Consider the following 22,321-nt stretch of genomic DNA (forward strand, 5'->3'; position numbering starts at 1 on the left):
ATTACCTAATAGAATCTGATCATAAAATAGTATTAGAATTAGACAATGCCTTGAAAGAGAATTTCATATAACCCTGATTTTGAAATAACACCTTTTGGATTATGTGGTTGTTGGGAGTTCTATTAAAAACACACTACATCAAGAAACTTTAACTGACTAACCAACCCTAACTACCCTAACATACCCTTAGGATATTCTCTAGAGGAAAGGAGGTACACAATGCATTTTTCATTTTTAACAACACACACACACACACACACACACACACACACACACACACACACTCACTCACTCAACTCATCTATCCTAAGGGATCTGAAGGCTTCTAGTTCATCTTTCATTATATTACAATGCCTTATTTTGTATTCCTCATTACTTTGTGCCATATCAAAGTGTTAAGACAATACTTGGATGCTCAATAAATACTCCTGCTATCAAAGCACATATCTTTAAGAAAATTAAATAATATTTTTTAAAAAAAGGGCTTACAATAAAGAGTACTCTGCCTGGCCTCTCCTCAAATCCCAGACAACCAATTGCTGCCTAGTCACTTGCCTCAATATTAAAGGTACATATACTATTATTGCTTGAGCTATTACTAACTTCTTACCACAATATTAACAGCTAAGGTGTTTTCTGTTACTAAGTGCCAGACACAGAACTCTCTATATATTATTACATTTAATTGTCACAACAGTTTCATGAAGTAGGAGCTAGTATATATTCCTGTTTTAGTCTGGAAAATTGGAACACAATTCAACAACCTGCCCAGGGTCACACAGCTAGCAAGTGGCAAAACTACAATTTTAACTTAAGCAACCAGACACTAGCATACACACTTTTAACCTAAATCCTCTTATATTTACCCACTCCACGGTCCACTCTTAATTAATACTTCAGGGATAAGTCTCTCAAATTAAATAAAAACAATGAGCAAAATAAAACAAAGAAGTCAAAACAGTAAAACGGCATTTCTCACAACCAAATATATCTTTTTGGTTCTACAGGTCAGTAATTTTCAACTTTGACTTTGCCACAGTTCAGGAGGACACCAATTAGTTGCATTTTCATTTTATATACATTGACTCAGTAGTTACTATGCCTGAGGTATAGTATTTTTAAATCTAAACTACTGTTACATGGCGTATAACATTTTTGCTGAACTTAAAAAGGCATCAGATCCTGAAGACTGCCAGACAGGCATGCTCTGAAGGGAGAGTGTGCCAGTAACAAATTAGAAAAAGAAAAACAATTTTCAAAGTAATTTCTATTTGCTTTCTAAAAGCAAATGAGCTAACTTATAGATGAGTACACTTACACATCTCTAACTACATAATAGGGCACAAAAAATCGTAATGGAAAAAGGTAAAATCACTTTCACTAAAGAAAAGCTTCAAAAAATAGATTTTGTAAAATCTGTGGAGACAGGAGACACAGTATTATTTCAGTTTAATATCCTAAACAAACAAAAAATGAGACATGAATATGGACAAATTTAACTTGAAGCAAAAAATGTTACCATTTAAAAAAAAATGAGACACTACAGAAAAGGCAGTAATGGAAGTTTTGAAATTGAGGAAAGTAAGGAAGAGAGCAAGAGATAAAAGCCCTAGATAATCTAGGCAATCCAGTTCAAAGCTGTGAGTCAGATCTTGCTCAAACAGAGAACCTTTATAATAATACTCTGGCTGAAGGGAATATTGTGGCCTTGTTCTACGAAAGAGCAGACAAGGCTTACTGAGGATCTTCTAGTAAGCGAAACGGAAGGTTGGTGACAGCAAGTCAGTTGGATCTGTAGACCAACATACAGTCTCTCTCTCTCTGCTGAAGTTTCACTTCTAACCAGTCTGGATAACAGCAATTCGCCCCTACTTACAGACTATACATGCCCTTCTCATTTCAATGCTATCTGGATTCTGTTACAGTTTTCATATGCATAATATCTTCCCAATTGGACCATTAACTTCTGGAGAGCAGAAGCCGTCCTGTTTATTCTATTTTCACTCATATAACCTAACATAGTTCTATCCATTTAGTAGATGGCTGCTCAAATCTAACGATATTGAAAAATCACAACCTATATCAGACCATTAAGAGTTTGAAGAAATCTTCAGATTATTGAGTCTGTTCTCTTTACGTTAAAAGCAAAGAAACTAAGAGTAGTTTAAATGTCCACTAGCCTAACAAGTAGAAGACCTGGAATTAGCATCCTAATCCCCTGATAATCAGTTTAACTTTTTCTAAACAGCCTCTAATTTCTTCCATTATACCAAAATAATCTATTTCATCAGAAAACAAAGTAGCAGCAGCAGTACTCACTATACACATACTAGAGACCTAAGAAGGTTAGATCCGCTTGGCAGTCCATGTGCCTAGGTCTGTGATGACTGCTTTATAAACATTCTACTTAATACTCTCAATGACTCTAAGAGGTAGGTACTAGTAACCTAATTTCACAAATGTGGAAAATGTAATTTGACCATGATGACAGTAAGTGGCAGAACCCAGATTCTCCATTTGTCATCAGAATCTTGGCTCTTACCCAGTATCCTATACTGCTTCTCGTAGAATTCACCACAAATATCTTGAAGTCTCAAGAGTCCAGCACAGTGCCTGACCCAAACAAAGTAAACAAATGTTAAAATGACTGACTAAATGAATGTATTATTTAATTAATTAAAAGGTAAGCTTCTCTCACAGCAAACACCTCTAAAAAGAAGACTTCATTGTTAATCTAATTACATAATCCCCAAAGAAAGGGTTTAACAGTGAGCGGTCTGCATACTAAAAGATTTAAGGAATGCCTAATATCTTTAGCCCACAAATAATTCAAGTGTTCAACAAATAGTGAAAAACTATTTCTGTGACACAGCGTTAAATTTGAAGATAAAAAGTAAAATAAAATTTGTTCCTGCAATATTCCACTAAATTAAAACCCACACAAATTTCTAAACTATTCAGCAAACCGAAATAAATGTGTAACACCGACCTCCTTCTGGTGGAAGAGAAAGGAATAACACTAACTGAGCATCTACAATGTTCCAGTTCTTGAACCTCAATGTAGAGTCTCACTTAATCCCTTAAAGCCAAATGAACGGGCAACATCTCCACTTTCTGATGAACAAACTGAGGCTTTAAGAGATTAAGAACTTGCCTCAGGTCACTTAGCAAATTACTACAAATTCAGAATTGGAATCCAAAAGTCTTATGTTCTCTCCAAAAAGGGGTAAAAGTACTTTTCTTTTATTTGTTTACCAAAGCAGAGAATGGATTTCTTCCCAAGGGAGACTGAAGATTGCTTATTTCAACAACAAAGAATACATTATCTCACTTATTCCTCATTATAGCTTATTTGTTATTATTTCATCCCATTTATTATAAATGATGAATCTAGAACTCAGAGAAGTAGCTTGCCCAAGAACACACTTCAAGGATGTAGAACTATACCAGGTCTGCACCAGGTGTGAATGCAAAACCACAGGAAAAGTGTAGAAAGACCTTAGCCCTGGTAGTTATGAGCTTAAGACTCAAAACACCCAAACTAAGCAGACTTTGTACTTGTCAAGTAAAAGGAATGGTAGATATCATTTGTAACTACTTCCACTTTCAATGATGAGGAAGCTGATTTTTCAGTAATAGTCTTATTAAATGGCAACCTGAAGACTGGCCTCTAAATTTCAAGTCTACAGGCCATTCTATTATATACCAAGCAATTACTGGATTTGTTGCCTGTTGAAATTACTCTCAAAGTATCAAAGTACTATTTCACACAGCATGAAGAGAGAACAGTTATGTTAAAACACACAGAATCAACATTTAAGGACTTCAAATACTTCCACGGGAATACATGAAGAGAAATATTCCTTAGCAACATTTTCAGTGCATAATCTGAAAACTTTGTCTATTTCTTTATCTATTTTTAGGACCTATATGTGAACTAAAAGATATCTCTATCGCCAATTCTGAAAATATTACCACTTAGGCCAAAAAAAAAAAAAAAAAAAAAAAAAAAAAAGAAGTTTGGTTTTACTGTACAGCCCTGTTTGTCAAAAATCCAGAGTAGTTTTTTCTATTCAGAGTGGCCCAGGTATATTCCTAAAGAACCGTCCCACACTGGTTTTGATAAATCAAAGTGATGAATGAGAAGGTGATGAATATTAACATATACAGGATAAGTGCTTGTATTTAATTTTACTAAATAATACAAGCATGCTATAACCCCCAATACAGAAATAAATAGAATCATCCTAATGCAAAGTAACCGGATAGAGACTTCCATGTTTGTTCAGCCTACTACAACACGAAGATTGTCTTCATCCCTTAAGCTCATAAAAACTACGGGAGTTCTTCAGGAAGCTTTGCCGCTGCCTCTCCGCACATCACTGTGGGTCATTAAAAACCGGAATGCATCAAGAATTGCTGCCAGGCCTGAACTAGCACTAGCTCAGCTATAAACTAAGAAGTAAACAAGTGCAGAATGCTGCCGATCCTGGAGCGGGGCACTGTTTACTTACATGGAAAGATACTCATGTTGTGATGGGAAACGTGTTGCACTGTCCTCCCCTGGCTCCCCCCTAAAAACGCCGCACTTTGACAAGCTAATGTGAGCGTGGGTCTACTCCCAAAAGTTTTGACCTCTCTTTTTAATCGCTTAAGGACAAACGCTCAAATAAGGACATTCGACACAAGGTGCCCTGAGGTGCTGCCTATGGCATAACCTGGAAGGACATCACTTTGTCCAACAAACTGTGTTCTCACTTCACACTCCCCAACAATGAACTAAATGGGAGAAAGAGATACCGTCATTCACTCTGGTGAAGGAAAAGAGAAGAAATCAAAACCAGACTCGCTTCCTCCTCGCCCCCGAGAGGCTTGGAGCAGGACTAGGGGCTTAAGGTGCGGTTACAAACCAGCACCAGGCCCCGGTCGCCAGTGCACCCGCGAGCAGCGAGGCGTCAGAGAACCATCAACATCTCCACCTCTGTCCTCCGAGCACAGCCAGGGACTGCGTCCCAGAGCCCGCCCCGGCCGGGCCCGCCCCGCTATCTCCTCCCCCGTTATCCGCTCACTGCCGCGCTCGGGCCTGGGTTTGCCTCCCGCCCTCCCCAACTTTGGCACGTTCCACTACCCCAAACACGTAGGCCACCGCCCCCACCACGAGTCCGGCGGAGAAAGGTCGGGGGGCTGCAGGGCGAGGAATGCGCTGGGCGCCGTTCCTCACCTCTGGATGGAGAAGGGGCACGCAGCCCGCTTCGGCCTCGTACTCATCCGGGCCGTCCGCCATCTTGGTGTTAAATCCCTCCTCCCGCTGCATGCTGGGAGAAAGCGTTTCACCCTCGCGGGGCTCGGGCAAGGCGGAGGGCAAGCGCGAGGGCGAGCGCGAGCCCCGCCGGAGGCGACGCGGCCTCCTCCTCCTCCTCCCCTTACCCCAGCGACGCCCCCTCTGCCCCCTCCCACCTCGGAGGGCGCGGGTCCCTGCGCGCGTGCGCGCTAGCTGGGCCGTCCCGGGCGGGAGCGCGCTCTGCTGCACTGCACCGGGGCTGGCAGGCCCAAGGCTCTGGGCGTGGGTGCCGCCGCTTGTGGGTGGACCCGGGCCCCTGGCAGTTTGCGCCTCTGGTCGCGGGGAGGAGGCAGCTGCTGGGCTACCGAGTAGTTAACGTGGGCAACCTAGTGGCGGCGCGGGAGCAAGGACCCGGCTCTTGAGCCGCGCAGCCGGGGGTTTCCCATCCCCCGCCCCCCACGCAGTAGAGGTGGCCCACGCTCGCAAGCCCCACTGTCCTGCTCCGAGACCCCGGGACCCCTTCTGTGAGACCCAACCCAGCTCCAGGTAGTAGATTTGGGGCGCTCTTGATTCCAGGTGTGCATCGCTCATGAAGATGAAAGACGCACCGTTTCCTCCACACTCAATAAGGTCATACTGTAATTTATGCCTCCGGGGGGCGCCCGGGAGAACATGGATAAAGCTTGGAATTATCTCCTAGAGAAGAGCCTTTTAAAAACGATCCCAACCTGTCCTCAGTGATCTTGAATTAAGAGTAACCACATTAAAAATGTACACTTTCAAAGCCCACACGCCCGCATCTGCTACATTTTCATGTAACTCAGGAATTCAGAACTGAAGTCATTTAAACTGAATTCGCTGCAATCAGAACCAGATAAAATGACTAAAGCCATTTCTAAACGGACTCTAGGGCTGCATGAGGGATGGGGGATTGCGCTCTAGAAATGTGCTGATTGGACTATTATAGAAAGCATTTATTTTTGATTTTATCTATTAAAAAGTGAAAACCTAAACTGCTCAGAGGACGATTTAGCAGATTATGAAACATGATCAATAGAGATCCTGATACTAACCTGTTTCGTGTTAAAGCCAAATCAGCCAAAGACCACCAGCAGGGAAGCCTGCAATTCGATAACATCAGATTTATTTGTAAGTCAAGAGGAAGAGCATTACAGAGGAAACGTGGATACCGCTGGAAAAGGGAGATTGAAGCGTCTTTTGTAAGGTTTAGGTTCCCGCCAAAGGAGTCAGTAGGGTCTAGGGAGACCGGGGATCAGTTCTGGATTGGACACTGTTTCTGAGGCGGTATTAGGAAAAGCGAAGCTTAACCGAGGATTGGATGCTGTCATGAGGAGAGGGTCCTTCAGTAATTGGGTAGCCTAGTCATAAAATAGCGAAGTGGGTCTGGGCATCACTGGCAAGAGAGCAGTATTATTCCAATACATGGCATTTTACAGCTGCTGCATGGGAGTGGGAAAAAACAAGCTGCTCTGTTAACTGTGTCTCTTTTCCCAGCATCGTTGCTTTTTCTCACTTCAGTCTGAGCTGATTTTCCTTCTTTTGGTCCTGGCCCAAACTGAGAATTTTGGTTTTGACTCTTTCACCCAGCATGCAGAACTAGACAGAATTAGAGTTCTGCCTTTGGAGCTCCACTGCTTTCAGAAACATTTTAACATGGATAAAATCTTCACTTTTCTTCTTGCCCCTCCTTACCCTTATGCCATGCATTTACTGGGAATGGAGAGAAGACCGAAGTAAAAAAAAAAGGAAACAGTGAAAAAGTTGGGAGATGAGGTAAAGAAAGTATTGAATTGTAGAGGAGTGAAGAAAACTAGGCATGCAGAACAGGAAGGAATGTTTCGTGGATGCGCGTGTATCAGGAACACTGGGGCAGGAGGATGACGGTGACTTTTCAAAAAAAACGAAGATGTTTAGCCTTCCCAGTGATCCTAGACTCACAGAGGTCCTAAATGGAAGGATAAAGGGCCAGCTTCAGCCAGCAAACAAGTTTCATATCAAATATATTTCAAATAGATACCAAAATTCAATGAATCAAGAGACTTCACTTTAAAATCTGTATTTCTAGATTATCCAGAAAATATACTTTTTCATTACCTGCCTGGCTATAGACGTATTTAGTGTCTGTGACTTCTGAGAATTCTACAACTTAAACGTAGAGGAAATACTGAAAACAGATGAAAAGAAATTGCCTTGCTCACTGCTATAAGATTGAAATAATAGTTATCAAAAGAAGAAAGAAAGAAATCAGGAGCGAGAGCAGCCAGTCTTGGGAAAATATCTTGAAGTTGAGGCTTCAGCTAGGTTGAGTAAGACCAAAACAAATCCTGTAAGTACAACTAGAGTCCATGTTAGTAATTATAGAGTACTTATCTACACTCAGATTTAAGAGAATATATTCAAGAAATGGACATGTAGGTGGATAGATTAGCAAAAGACTAGCTTAACATTATGAAGGAATACAGAATAGTTGCTGAAAGAGAACAAAATACAAAGAAAATCAACTTTGTTAGAAAAGAATTGTGAATAAGAAATGTGAAAACCAGACAGATTGAAAGGAATAGGGAAAGATCATAGGGATAAAGCCTTCATATGTAACTTCAGAGACTACTGGAGTAAAGACAGCGCTGGCGATCATCCATTTGTAGTCCACCTCCAACAGTTCACAAATGAGGAGTGACGGTTGGGGAATTTAAGAAACCCAGTTAAAGTCACAAAACTAGGTAGTAACAGAACTCTGTCTAGAAGCCTTCTGACTTCCCCATCTACTACTCTTGCCTCTACCTCACATTTCTTCTGTTGTATTTATCCTCAATGAATTCTTGTTTGGTCCATTTAATAATTATGTATCAAACATTTGTTTTGTGTAAAAGTTAGAATAGGTAACCCCAACATAGAGTTTAGTAAACTAAACACTCTTCCATCCAGATTTCCCAGGCACATCAGGCCACCTGGGTTTGAATCCCATTTCTGTCATCTATGACCTGAGGAAAGTTACATATGTTCTCTGGCTCTGACATGCTTGCATGGTTGCCATGCCGTGTCTTCTCTTGCTCAGGCTTCGGTAGCTCTAGCCAACCTTCCATTTGCTGTGATACAGTGTGGGTCAAGTCTTTACTTTCTTTCCCCCATATCTGAGTCCAGTTTGGATTCCACTCTTAGTTTCTGTTTGAGGACAGAGCATTTCATCTTCTATTTACTTTTTCCGTATCTTGAGTACATAGTCGGGGAGACATATGCTCTGCTGAGGCAAGATACAGCCTGCATGAGAAAACCTGAGTCATGTTATCTTTGCTGAGGGTTTATTCTAGCTCATATCTCATATCTCATTCCCATAGGGAAATATCTCAGATGTCAGATCATCTCCCATCTTAGTGAGTAGCCCTGGAGCTTTCACTTTCATTATAAAGAGTCAGATACATATTTCACTTTCTCCACATCCCCAGCCTTTCTCGAAGCTATTTCCAGTCATGGGCAGTGAGAAAGTTTGAGGGGTTCATAAATGTTGTGAAAGCATCTTTGAAACGTACAAACCAGAAAGCTCGTGGGTGACTTGGAGAGTAAAGCTAGGGCAAAAATCCTCCAAACCCTGCATAGAATTTTTGACACCAGCTGGTCAAATATAACAAGTATTTGCCTGGGGTGTTCATGGAGAATAAAATATTAACAGTTTATACTAAAAAAAAAAATTATATATATACACATATATATATATGAACTGTAAATGAAAAATGGAAGGTGATGAATTAGGCTTGTTTCTCCGCAAATTTGGGGGTATTAGTGTGAATCTCAGATACTTGGTATCTTTATTCATATAGCTTGAGATAGGTAGGTGGGTGAAAGGGTAAAGTTAAGAAGTAAGCTCATTCATTCTTCTCTGCTCTGTTTCAGAATATTATGTTCCTTTGTGTCCCTGTCTATTTTTTAATTTCTCTTTTTAGTTTGGGGATATGGCCCTTTCATTTTTTGGTTGCTGAATTGGTGAATTTTCTAGATCTTTTTTTTTTTTAAATAGGTATTAAGGGAGAGAACAATTTGTGATGAAGTTTTAGTTGATCACCTGGGCATCTCAGAAATCCCCAACACTTGAGAGTTTTCCTGTATACCCACTCAGGTTTTGATATGCTGATATAATCAGGTTCTCTGATGACTATTCTCAAATTGCTGAACCTGAGAATCCCCTGTTCTTCCTATAACTGGCTACCTCGTTCATTGCATGATTTTTCCTAATTTCTTTCTCTGAAATTAATCTCAAATTCAACTTTTGGGATGCTTGCGGTTAGATTAGTCCATTATGAGAAGGCACTGGGAACTACAAATTTCCAAACATACAGACACACAATCTGGCATCAATATCAGTGGGTTCAGGACTCCCTGAGCATAGTCCATGGACCCCAGGTGAAAAAAATCCCTGATTGTGATAAATCATGGCTTTAGTTCTTGACTAGTGTCTTAATCTATAAAAAAAACTTTGAGAAGTCATCTAGCTTACACTGATGTAAGTGTGGTATGGAAGAAAGACTATTAAAAGAAACTGAACACTGGTCCTGATTTTCCAGCTAACTAACTGTATTTTCTTTTAATGCTTAACATGATTTCTCCCTCTTTAGCATCCTAAACAAATACTCTCTGCACCCCTCAGCCCATGCCTTCACAAACTCACCCATATCATCCATCCCCTAATACTCAAGATGAGAAAGCAGAAGCTAGTCTACATTCCAGTTTGTTTCTTTTTCAATTAACAGTGAATAAGAATTCTTTTCAGAATTATTCCTAGGTAGCTAAGGATGTAAATTTATCCTAGTGTTTATATTTTGTGAATGTTCTTCAAATGCAGAAATAAGAATAGCCTGTTAACTTGGATATCTTTTAAGGTGATGTTTGCATAGATTTCAGTAAGTTACTTTTAAGTGTTACAGGATTCTTTTAGCTCTGAAAGTCCCTGCTTACTCTGCATCCGAGTCCCTTAGTGGCATTTATTCATCATCTCATGGGACTGAGGGCATGACTTCAGCCCCTACTGCTGGAATCCTGGTGACAGGCAAATCTTTTTCTATTGGCTACCTTTGTTCCCTAAGCTGGGTTTGGCAGGTACAGTTATAAGTATCTGACAGACATGTGTTTTTTTCATCGTTAAGAAAGAAATATTTCCCGAGACAACTATGCTAAACATTCATGGGAAATATTTGAAAATGCGTTGTTCGTTTCCCTCATGCCCAGCACGTGTGCTGATATGTCCATCAAGTAAGCTGGTATCATCAGCCCCCCAAAACATATCTGCAACTAAATCTCTTTAACTGGTGCTGGCAAGGCTCAGGCTCACACTGAGAACTGGTGATACAGGGATTTGTTAGGAAGATGCTCTTCAGTTCTGTTACCGTGCAGCTGACAGAGCCTCACCAGCACTTACTATTGGAAACAAAGAACTTGTTTTTCTCCCAATAATATAGTGAACGAAATTATGACCATCCAGCAGTATTTGCATGTGCATTAACTGTCTGAAGTATTTAAAACCATCACACACACACTCACACACCCACGGACAATTTTCACTGGAGGAAAGCCCTGAGTATTGTATGCTCTTTGTCACTTTAATTGCTCAGCCTTCGTTTTGTCATCTATAAAATGAAGAGGCTTAGAATAGGTGAGCTCGGAAAGTCGCTTTCATCTTTATGATTCTAATTATAATAACACCATCTTGGACAGATGATAATCCCTTTTAAACGCTCATAATGAAAAGTCCACCACGTCTGTAATTAACCTCTGTTCTGTTCTGTCTGTGATAGTTCTTACTGTCAGGAATTTCTTCCTGATTTCTATCCTAAATCCCTCAGGCTGTACACTTTCTTTTATTTTATTTTCTTCTCAATTTTCTTAATATTCTCTTTTATCTTCCTCACCTAAATCATTCCTAGAGAGGTAAAGTCTTACTAGTGAAACCTAAGGAAGGACTTCCAACTTCTAAATCATTAATGCACGTGGTGAATGAGATGAGACACAGTCCTAACACCCAAAGGCAGTTTATTAGATATTCTGTCTCTTAGATAAGAGGAGCTAAACTGTTGTAGTTGTGATATCTGGTATTCCCTGCTCTTGTCTTCTAGATTATACCCTCTAAGCTTCACTCAGAGGGAAGGTGCCATAGCTAAAGATACCACATTAAGAGAGAAAAATAGAAGTGAAAGCTTTTATCTAAATCTGGGGCCTTACTCCACTTTAGGCATCAGCATTGAATTGCTGTCTGCCATCCCCAGACTCTTGAAGAGTCCTATTCAAAATACCTCCCTAACTAGAAATTAACAATTTTCTCTCTTTTTTAAAGCAGTGTTTCAATTTTAAAAGTAACAATTGTACATCCCTTTAAAAATTTAAATAGTTAGGTAATACCTACAATTAAAATTGTCTCTTTCCCCTCACCATTCATCCCAATAACACTTCCCAGAGTTAATCATGGTTAATCGTTGTAGTCCCAGAATTTTACGGTATATACATACATATCCTTAAAAGATGATGTTTGAGCTGTACAAACTGTTCCACACCTTGTTTGTGTTTTTTTCACTTAAGAATTTGTCTTGAAATTCTGCCCATTGCAGCATTTATAATTTTTATTTTATTCAATTTAATGTCTTGTGCATTATTCTCTTGGGCCCTTATATATCAGAATAATTTTGGCTTTAAGTAATGGAAAACTTGACTAAAAATGGTTTATATGGTAAAGACTTATTATTTCTTACAACAAGAAGTCTAAAGTCAGGTTAATTCAACTTCAATAATTTCATGAAGATTCTAGTATTTCCCAGGTTAATTTAACAGCTCAGTAATATTATGAAGATTTGATTAAATTCTTTTCTTCTACTCTGTTATTCTCGGTAAAGAGGCAAGAAACCTCATGATCTCAACATGGCTGCTGCAGCTCACATAGCAGTACAAATGGACAATAAAAGCATTGTACCTTCTCATGAGCTTCTTTTCTAAATCATGGAAAGCTTGCAGAATACCACCCTTCAGGTTGCATTGGTCAGGATTACCTGTCTGTCTATGCTAAAGCCAATCTTTGGCAAAGGAAATGAGACCACTCTGATTAGCTTACACAAGGGATTGGCAAATTACGGTTTATGGCAAATCTGGCCCATTGCTTGTTTTTATAGGACCTGTGAGCTATGGGCTTTACATTCTTGAATGGCTGCCAAAAAAAAAAAAAAAAAAAATCAAAGGAAAAATAATACTTTGTGATGTAGAAAAAGTATGTGAAATTCAAAGTTCATTGTCTATAAATAAAGTTTAGGTCTTCTTAAAGACTGCCCTTCACACTACAACAGCAGAATTGAGTAGTTGAAACACATCATATGGCTCACAAAGCCTGAAATATTTACTGTCTGGTCCTTTAGAGGAAACATTTGCCAGCTCCTGGCTTAGACTTCGCCTGGGTCCAGGAAGCCCCTCCCCAAAACACAATACTGTGCGGTCAGAAAGCACAAACAAAATGAGGGCTCTTCTCAACAAGGAAAGAGAGGGAGAGAAGAAATGGATTTGGGGAGGGAGACAACAATGTCTGTTTTTTATCACCTCCCATTTTCTCAGAAATTTCAATCAGCTCTCTCAGAACAGATCCATGTTTAAATGTTCATAGGTAACAAGTCACAAATTATTGTTGAAAGGTGAGCTGGTTCTCACATTGCTTCAGGCTAGGCAGAAGGTTTGGTGTAAGGATTAATGTAACTGCTTTACCATGGTTTACAAAAAGGAGTCCCAACTAGCATGGCACACAAAATCTTCTGACCCTAACTCCCGCTTGCCTCACCAGCTTCCCTGCCACCTCCAGCAGGACCTACTGCTCCTCCCATCGTGAAACACGTAAAAGTTCCTGAATTTACCAAGCCTTTTTGTTTTTGTCCATCCTGTTACCTTTTCCTGGAGCACTCTTCCCTCTTTGTCTACATGGAAAATTTCTAAGGTGAGCCATTAAGACATAACTTGTTATTTCTTCTGAGAAACCCTATAGCACCACATTTGAGGCTGTCTTACTTTGTTGTCTTTGCTTGAGTTCCCTAAGAAGAATAACCAGAGGCGAGGGCATCCTCCAGTCATTTATCTGGGGACATGATCCCAGGGAACAAGAGTCCGGCGGATAGGACTAGGAGCAGAACAGGATAAGGAGAAAACCAGTACAGTACTTTATTGAGCTGGTTACCTTTGCCTTTACACTGGGGGCTCTGTTCTGCTAGAGAGCTTCTGAGAGCCCTGAATTCAGAATTGTTTGCTGAGACACAGAAGAAGGGAGCACCTTGTCCCCATTGATACACGGTTGCCCCAAGGGGTGTTCATTCTCTCGTACTTCCGTGTTTGCAGAGCAGAGAAGCCCCAGGGTAGAAAGTAAGAGATACTTTGTGCAGATACCATTAGGTGCCACCTTGTCTCAGCTGGTAACTCTGGATATGAAATGGGCATAAGAGATGTCTGACACACTCCAGGATGTGTATTACTCAGATCTGCTAGTAGCCTGCATTACGTGTAGTCTGTCACAGAGCTTTCAAGGTGGTAGCTTAACAGCAATGCCTACAAAGAGGAACAAGCAACGCTTCTGAAACTGTAATTGGTGCCAAGGCCATAACTGATATTCATCCTTTCACTGCTTGTTGTAGGCTGTTTGCCTGGCGAGTTACCCAGTTCTTCATCTTGGGGTGGCTGGAGCCCTTGGTTGCTTTAGCCTGACTGGGTCAGGGTTGTTGGCATTTGTCCACTTATGGTAATCAGTGGGTATGGAGCACGAAGAACTGGGTGTGGAAACACCTAGCTACTCGCTGTTTAGCGGATCCAACTGGCATGACATCACCCGTGCAGCACAATGTTCTGTAGAACGTCAAACTGATCAACGCCCTTGTGGCACCTAGTATGTGGTTGTTGCTCCTTTTCACTGACAGGGATTGAGAAGAAAGTATTCATTGCAGCAACACCCACATACTAGGTGCCAAAGGCCGTGTGGTTATATTCTAGTAAAGATAACAGCCCTGGCATAGCAACTGTGATTTGGGCTATTCTTAGGTTAAGTTGACATAGTTCACCATCAGCTGCTGTGTTGGAGCTGGGATTTTGCCATGGCCAAACCGGCTAAGTAGGTGAGCAATATGCTGGGTAGCAAAATTTGTGCATCCTCTAAGCCTTTGATAATGGCACTAAGTCTATTTCCTCTGAGGATATTACATTCCTTCTGATTCATTACTGTAATCAGTGAAGGTATGCAGTTTTGGGGGCTTCTACTGGTCCTTCCTATCGTAGTAACTCTTACTGCACAGGTCAAGAAAACACAGTGAGGGTTCTGCCAGTTGTAACTGTACCCATTCCAACTGTTCACTGGGAACGAAGCATATAAGCAAAGGCAGGTCTGTGACTCCCCTGGACCACTGAGAGATGACTTGGGCCAGCAGGTTTCCAGGAACTCTCAGTTTACCTGGGGACTATGATAGCGCTGCTGGTTTCCTGGTATAAGTGTTGGCTCAGACCCTATATCCAACAAGCCTTAAAATGCCTTTGTTTCCCTGTGCTCAACGTAAGGCTTCTCCGCAAATGGGCAAAGGTACTTTCGGAGAACAATGGGGAGAATATGTATACACTCCAGCTAGTGTTGCTGAGTCTTTACTCAGCCTTCCCTGCAAACAATGGGCGTTGGGTCTGAGAACCTACTTAGATCTGTAAACTGGATGAGGGGTTGCAATTTTCCGTGGAGACAACTGTCATCAGCGTTCTGTTAACCAGCTGTTGATTTTTTTTCTGGTTATACATACAGATCAAGCAACGCCCTGGTGAATGCTCATTTAACTTGCCCTGAGACACTCCATGGCCTATTAGTTATTATCGCAGAGCCCTGTGGGTGAAGATATCCCACTTGCCACTCTGGCCTTGAAGCACATTATCACAATTGTGTATACTTTCCTTCTGCCAGTCAAGTGCTACCACCTGACCTCTGCTATTTTGGATTCTTATCAATCTAGTTAATAGTAAGGAGCCCAGTTCCAGAGCAGCATCTCTTACTGTCAGCTACAGTGGACAACTACCACTGAGCTTCTCAAAGATGCCAGTGGTACCCTCACCACTGTATTTCCTACTGCCTTGGAGATGGGTATGTCTACTGGGCCCTTACAAGGAACATAGTAAGATGGTGGGTTCTCAGGTATAATGTTTAAATTTGTTCTAACATTCTAACCAACTTGAGCCTTTTGACACCTTCTTCAAGGCAGTCAAGGCACTTCTAGAATCTCTCCTTTATTTGCTATAGGCCTTCATCCTATCCAGGCGTCAAGGAGCCATCCCAGAAATATATTAGAACTAGTTCCAGGTGTCCTTGCTACGTCATGAAAATCCAGCCGTTTTTCATGTCAGCAAATTCTCTCCTGTCCACTTCTGTATTCTGCTTTCCCTGGTCCAGCGCTTTCAGGATTCACTCCTCAGTTCCTCCAGATAAATAAATATCAACCAGGCCTTATAGATCATTATTTATGTGCCTGTTGCTTCATACAAGGCTTTTGCAGGGTCTACAGAAAAGGGAGGCTATTCTCAAGCAAAGCAGGAGGAGCTGCTTGTGCCAACACAGATTTCATAAGAATCTGGGGGTTGACGTTTCTCAGGCTTGTCCACTAAATGCTACAGTTGCAAGTCTCAGGATTCCATTCTTTCCCTTCCAGGGCCCTAACTTTGAAATAGAAGGCTTGTCAAGACAGTATATTCAGTCTCCTTTGTAGCTATGTGAGCTTACAACTCAGTCCTGGGTCTGATTATCAGCACAGTTTGCTCTGTGGACACAAAGGGTAAGCATCTCTTTAAATGCTGCCTTGGAGGCTTCCTGATTTTCACAGCCTGCCTAGAACTGAAAGCTACTAACTTGAGCCTGTCCCTTTTTTCTTTTTTAAAAAATTTTCAGGAGCCCTTAACAAAAATGAGCCAATCTATAGGCCTTATAACTACCACTGGCTTCAAACTGTTCAGGGACCATCCCTAATCCATATGCAAATACTTGATTTTCTACCTATAATTCATCCCAGTCATTTACCAGTAAAAATCTTAGTAATGCTGAGTCAGGCCAGGGGTTATCACCACCCACACTTTCCACCAAAAGTGGAAGTGTCTGACTGGCAAAAAATTCAGTTTCAGAATCGTTTTCTGGACTTCTTCTTTCTAAGTCTGCTCTTGAGATCAAATGTCTTATCTTGGGTTCCCTCAAAAACTAGAGTCTGATACAAGGGTTTGGATGCAATTAGTTTGTTGTGAAAGTAATTCCAGAGGACAGGAGTGTGAGGATGGAGAAGAATGGTAAATAGAAGGAAAGAAAGCCAAGCCAAGCATGCGTTTTTTGAGCTGGTCACCACTATGGGCACCTGGAGCTTTGTCCTGTTGAGAGTTTTTAGAGAGCTGTGTAAATTGTGCTTCAGAATTGTCAGAATTACCCAACATGAAAGAGTTGATGATTGAGTCACTGGCTCTATCCCTCAGTGATAAAAGGTTGCTCCAGTGAGTGGCAACTCCTTCACTCTTCCCAGTCAGTGCCTGTGCCAAAATAGCTGAATGGGTGTCTGCAGGCATCCTGGGTGGTGGCAGCGGCAGAGTATTCCTACTGCGAAAGCAGGAGATTCTCCGTGCACTTGAGGGAAGACCATGACAGAACATAGCTGGCTGCAGCAGCAAAGGCTGGAGCAAAAAGGTAAGCCATGAAAATATGAAGGATGAATAAAAGATGTTTTATACACATGTACATCTGTCTTATTGTAATAATCAGACTACCTCACAGTTATTTCTCTGTGTGCCTGTCATCAGTCCTAGGTGCTAAGTACTTTAAAAATCGGGATGTGGGATAAATTGGCATTATGTGTCTTCTGAAATGATGCACTGAGAAAAAGACAACATCACTTCTGTGATAATTCCACCAAAAGTCATATCCTGAATCTAATCATCAAGAAACGTGACAAACCCAAACTGAGGGACATTCTGCAAAATTTAAGGTCAGTATGCCTAAAAAAAGTCAGTGTCATGAAAGACAATGGAAGAGTGAGGAATTATTCCAAATTAAATAAAAATTGTATGCATCATATGAGCCAGAATTCTGTTTTGCTATAGTAGACATAATTGGAATAATTAGCAAAATTTGAATATGAACTGTATAGTAGACAGTACTTTTGCATCAATGCTAATTTCCTTGTTTTAATCATTGTTCTGTGGTTATGTAAAAGAGTGTCCTTGTTTTTAGGAAATATATGCTGAAATATTTAAGGATAATGGAGCATCATGGCTGAAAGACTCAAAGAGAAAATGATAATCAAATGTTCATGTTTGAGGAATCTGGTGAAGGGTATATGGAAATTCTTTATTCAGTTACTGCAAAAAAGTTCTGAAATTATGTCAAAATAAAAAATTTTAATTTTAAACGAAATAAATATATGTATACTTATTTATTCATGTATATATGTGTGTATGTGTATATGTGCATGTGTAATTGATTAATTATCCAGCACCTAGAACAATGCCTATTGTCATACAGTAGATTTTCAGTAAATGTTGTAGAAATCAGAAGAGGAATGCTCTGAAACAAATCAAGGGCAGGTTTCTTTTCCCTTGATGATAGCACTTCCTTTTCCCTGGATGATAATTCAGGACACTGTGCTTAGGATTTGCGCCCTCACCCTAAACTACTATATAACTTCCAAATGAAAACTACACTTTTATAATGTACCTTGGTCTAACATTTAGGAAGAAGTTATACTGATTCTCTATAATCTCTTTTAGAAGACAGAAGCAGAAAGAACACTTCCTAACTCATTCTAATGCTAACTCACTAGCATTACTCATATCAAAACCAGAGATGTTACAAGAAAAGAAAGCTACAGACCAATATCTCTCATGAACACAGATGCAAAAATCCTTACCAAAATATTAGTAAGTTGAATCCAACAATGTAGAAAAAGAATTACACACCACAACCAAGTGGGATTTATCCTAGTCAGTCTGGCTTAACAAAAATCAATTAACATAATCCATCATGTTAACAGGCTACAAAAGAAAAATCACACAATAATATCAAGCGATGCAGAAAAGGCATTTGACAAAATCTAACACCTATTCATCATAAAAACTCTCAGTAAATTAGGAGTAAAGGGGAACTGCCTCAATTTGATTTAAAAAAAACTACAAAAAAATGTATAGCTAACATCATACTCGATGGTGAGATACTAGAAGCTTTCCTACTAAGATCAGGAATTAGGCAAGGATATTACCTCTCATTGCCCCATTTCAACATTACACTGAAAGTACTTGCTAATGCCACAGGACAGGAAAAGGAAATAAAAGGCATGCAGATTGGGAAGGAAAAAATTAAACTGTCTTTGTTTATAGATGGCATGTACATCTATGTAGAAAATGCAAGAGATTTGACAAAAAAAAAAAAAAAAAACCCATCTCCTGGAACTAATAATTGATTGTAGCATGATTGCAAGATACAAGATTAATATATATATGTCAATTGCTTTCCTGTATACTATCAATGAACAAATGGAATTTGAGATTAAAAACACAATGCAATTTACATTAGCACCCCTCAAAAAATGAAATAACTAGCTATAGTCTAACAAAATATGTACAAGAGTTGTATGGGGAAAACTGCAAAACTCTGAAGAACAAAATTAAAGAAGAATGAAATAAATAGAAAGATATTCCATGTTCATAGATAGGAAGACTCAGTATTGTCAAGATGTCAGTTCTTCCCAACTTGATAGACAAATACAACACAATTCCAATCAAAATCCCAGCAAATCACAGTTATTTTGTGAATATTGACAAAAATGAGTCTAAAATATATATGGAGAGACAAAAGATACATTAGATAACACAATATTGAAAGAAAACAACAAAGGTCAAGGATGACAATACCCAATTTAAGACTTACTATAAAGCTGTAGTAATCAAGACAGTGTGTTATTGGTGAAAGACTAGACAAATAGATCAATGGAACAAAATAGCTCCAAAATGGACCCAGATATATAGTTAACTTATCTTTGACAAAGGATGAAAAGCATTACAATAGAGCAAAGATAGGCTTTTCAACAAATCGCGCTAGAACAACTGGACATTCACATGTCAAAAAGTAAATCTAGACACATCCTTCACAAAAATTAACTCAAAATGGATGACAGATCTAAATGTAAAATGCAAAACTATAAAAACTTCTAGATGATAAAACAGGAGAAAACTTAGATGACCTTGCTTATGGTGATGGTGATGACTTTTTAGATACAATACTGAAGAATGATCCATGAAAGAAATAATGGATAAACTAGACTTACTAAAATTAAAAACTGCTGCTCTGCGAAAAACGATGTCATGAGCATGAGAATACAAGCCACAGGCTGGAAGAAAATATTTGCAAGACACATCTGTTAAAGAATTGTTATCCAAAATATACAAAGAATTCTTAAAATTCAACAATAAGAAAACAAACAACCTGATTTAAAAAATAGTGCACAGATCTAAACACATTACCAAAGAAGATATGCAGATGGCAAATAATCTTATGAAAAGCTGTTCCACAACATATGTCATCAGGGAAATACAAATTAAAACAATGAGATTCTACTACATACCCATTAGAATGGTCAAAATCTGGAACACTGACAACACCAAATGCTGCCAATAGTGTGGAGGACCAGGAACTCTGATGTGTTACTGGTAGGAATACAAAATGGTACAGCCACATTGGAAAGCAGTTTGGCAGTTTCTTCCGAAATGAATCACACTCTTACTGTATGATCCAGCAACCATACTGCTTGGTAGTTACCCAAAGGAGTTGAAAATGTATGTCCACATGCACAAACCTGCACATGGATGTTTATAAAAGCTTTACTCATAACTGCCAAACTTGGAAGCAACCAAGATGTCCCTTGGTAGGAGAATCGATAAATTGTGGTACATATAGATGATGGAATATTATTCAGTGCTAAAAAGAAATGGGCTATTAGGCCATTAAAAGACATGGAAGAAACTTAAATGCTTATTACTAAGTGAAAGAAGCCAATTTGAAAAGTACATACTGTACGATTCTAACTATGTGATTCTGGAAAAGGCAAAACTATGGAGACAGTAAAAAGATCAGGGGTTGTCTGGGGTTAGGGGGTGGGCACTGGTGAGGAATGACGAGGCAAAGCACAGAGAATTTTTAGGGCATTGAAAATACTCTGTATGATACTGTAATGGTGGATACATGTCATTGTGCATTTGTCCAAACCCATAGAATGTACACCACTAAGAATGAACTGTAACGTAAACTATGGACTTTGGCTGATAATGATGTATGAATGTAGATTCATCAATTGGTTGTGGGGCATGTTGGTAATGGGGGAGGCTATGCATGTGTGAGGTTATGGGATATATGGAAAATCTCTGCACCTTCCCCTCAATTTTCTGTGAACCTAAAATTGCTCTAAAAAAGTAGTCTTTAAATATGGAAAAAATGTACATTGAATCAATAGATAATTAGGCAACCATTAATAAAAATGTAAAGGTTACATTCTTGGGCAAGTGCAAATGAAATAAATGACATATATTCTGGCATTTACTATAACGGCTATATGCAGAAACAGAACAAAAATAGTCCAAGAAAAAAAGGAATCAGTTGTTTAAGTAAAGGGGATAGAGATGGATTCTCTGGAAATGACCCTAATAATACATTTTTATAAAATTTTATCGAAAAAAAATAGGGATATTGTCTTATTTATGTTTATATCCTCAGTACTTAGGAAGTCACCTGGCATCTGTTAGATTCTCTGTAGTAAAGCCTTAATGCTGCTGGCGCCATCTCTTCTGCCTTGTAGGGAGAGCTCACCTGAGAAGGAGCCCACGCAGAGAGAAGGCACAGCCCTTCAGAGTCAGCCTGAATTCACTGGTGCTTGAAAACTGTTAATCCCTCAACTTTCTTTTATGTAAACTTGTGAATTCTAATTTAGCCTGAACTAGTTTGAGTCAGGTTCCTGCACTTGCAACCAAAAATCGCCAAATAAACAAAAACTAAAGCAGCTGGTTTGTCCTACTCAGGGGTTCCCTGTATTGGCAATCTACTTATCTTGAACTGAAACAAAGATAAATAGGTCCTTTGCTTAGTCACTGTGTGATGGTTCAGTATTTGAACTCACGCCAGTGCTGGTGATTTTCTCCTTTGCATTTGACTGTTGCCTCCTGTTTCTTTCACAGATGCACTTGAGATCGGGGCCAATCCCAGCTTTTCAGTTTTACACATGGCATAATCATGTTGTTTCTTACCTCCTTCTTACATAACCTCTGAAAAGCTGTTTTCTGTTCCATTGGCATTGAGCCAACCCATCCTCTATGATTTTTTTATTTATGAGCTTTATGGTTACAATAAACCATAACATTGCGCAGCCTTTAAGAGTATGTGAATGTCTGAGATTATCATTCCTGGGTATTAAGAATGATGGAGCAAAGGCAAGTAGACTGCAGCTTTACAATGCGGGGACCCAGATGGACTGGATAGCTTTTCCTCAAATCAAAAATCATTGTTTCTTTATCTATAACCCTCACATTAATCTAATTCTAATTTTAACTATATGCTTTACAAACTTCAGAGTTTTTTTAATATGAAACTCAAAAACATGTACACCCTTTCTTGGAAATTATCATCAATATAAAAAAATCCAGCCACAAAAAGAATATAATTCAGAGAAAAAGAAATACAAATGGTTCATAAATATGTGAGAAGGTGGTAGGTCTCATCCATGATTAAAGAAATGCGGTATTTAAATAACAGTGCTATACCGTGTTTCACTACCAGATTGACAAAGATTTAAAACAGACATTCCCAGGCACTTGCAGTTGGTAAGTGCACAGGCTGGCACGTTTACGGATGGCATTTTCATAGTATCTATCTAAATATCGAGTACATTTACTCTTTAACCTCGCCACTCCATTTATAGAATTTTTTTTCTAAGACACATCACATAAGCTTGCAAGGATACATATTTTACCAAATTA

At 39.6% G+C, this 22,321-nt stretch overlaps 1 protein-coding gene across 4 annotated transcripts in view; it reads right to left on the reverse strand.

Moving 5' to 3' along the window:
- The window catches only part of ZDHHC17 (zDHHC palmitoyltransferase 17), a 194,533-nt gene that overhangs the window by 77,438 nt on the left and 94,774 nt on the right, over positions 1-22,321 (reverse strand). Inside the window, exon 1 of one of the 4 annotated variants that reach the window (XM_074375371.1) lies at positions 5,222-5,439. The exons of the other annotated variants lie outside the window; for them this stretch is intronic. Coding sequence (XP_074231472.1) covers positions 5,222-5,314 — 93 coding nt within the window. The 5' untranslated portion in view covers positions 5,315-5,439. Of the gene's footprint in view, positions 1-5,221; positions 5,440-22,321 lie in introns of those variants that run through there. 4 annotated transcript variants of the gene reach the window in all.

The sequence above is a fragment of the Camelus bactrianus genome, chromosome 12, assembly GCF_048773025.1.
Source record: "Camelus bactrianus isolate YW-2024 breed Bactrian camel chromosome 12, ASM4877302v1, whole genome shotgun sequence".
Taxonomy (NCBI): Eukaryota; Metazoa; Chordata; class Mammalia; order Artiodactyla; family Camelidae; genus Camelus; species Camelus bactrianus.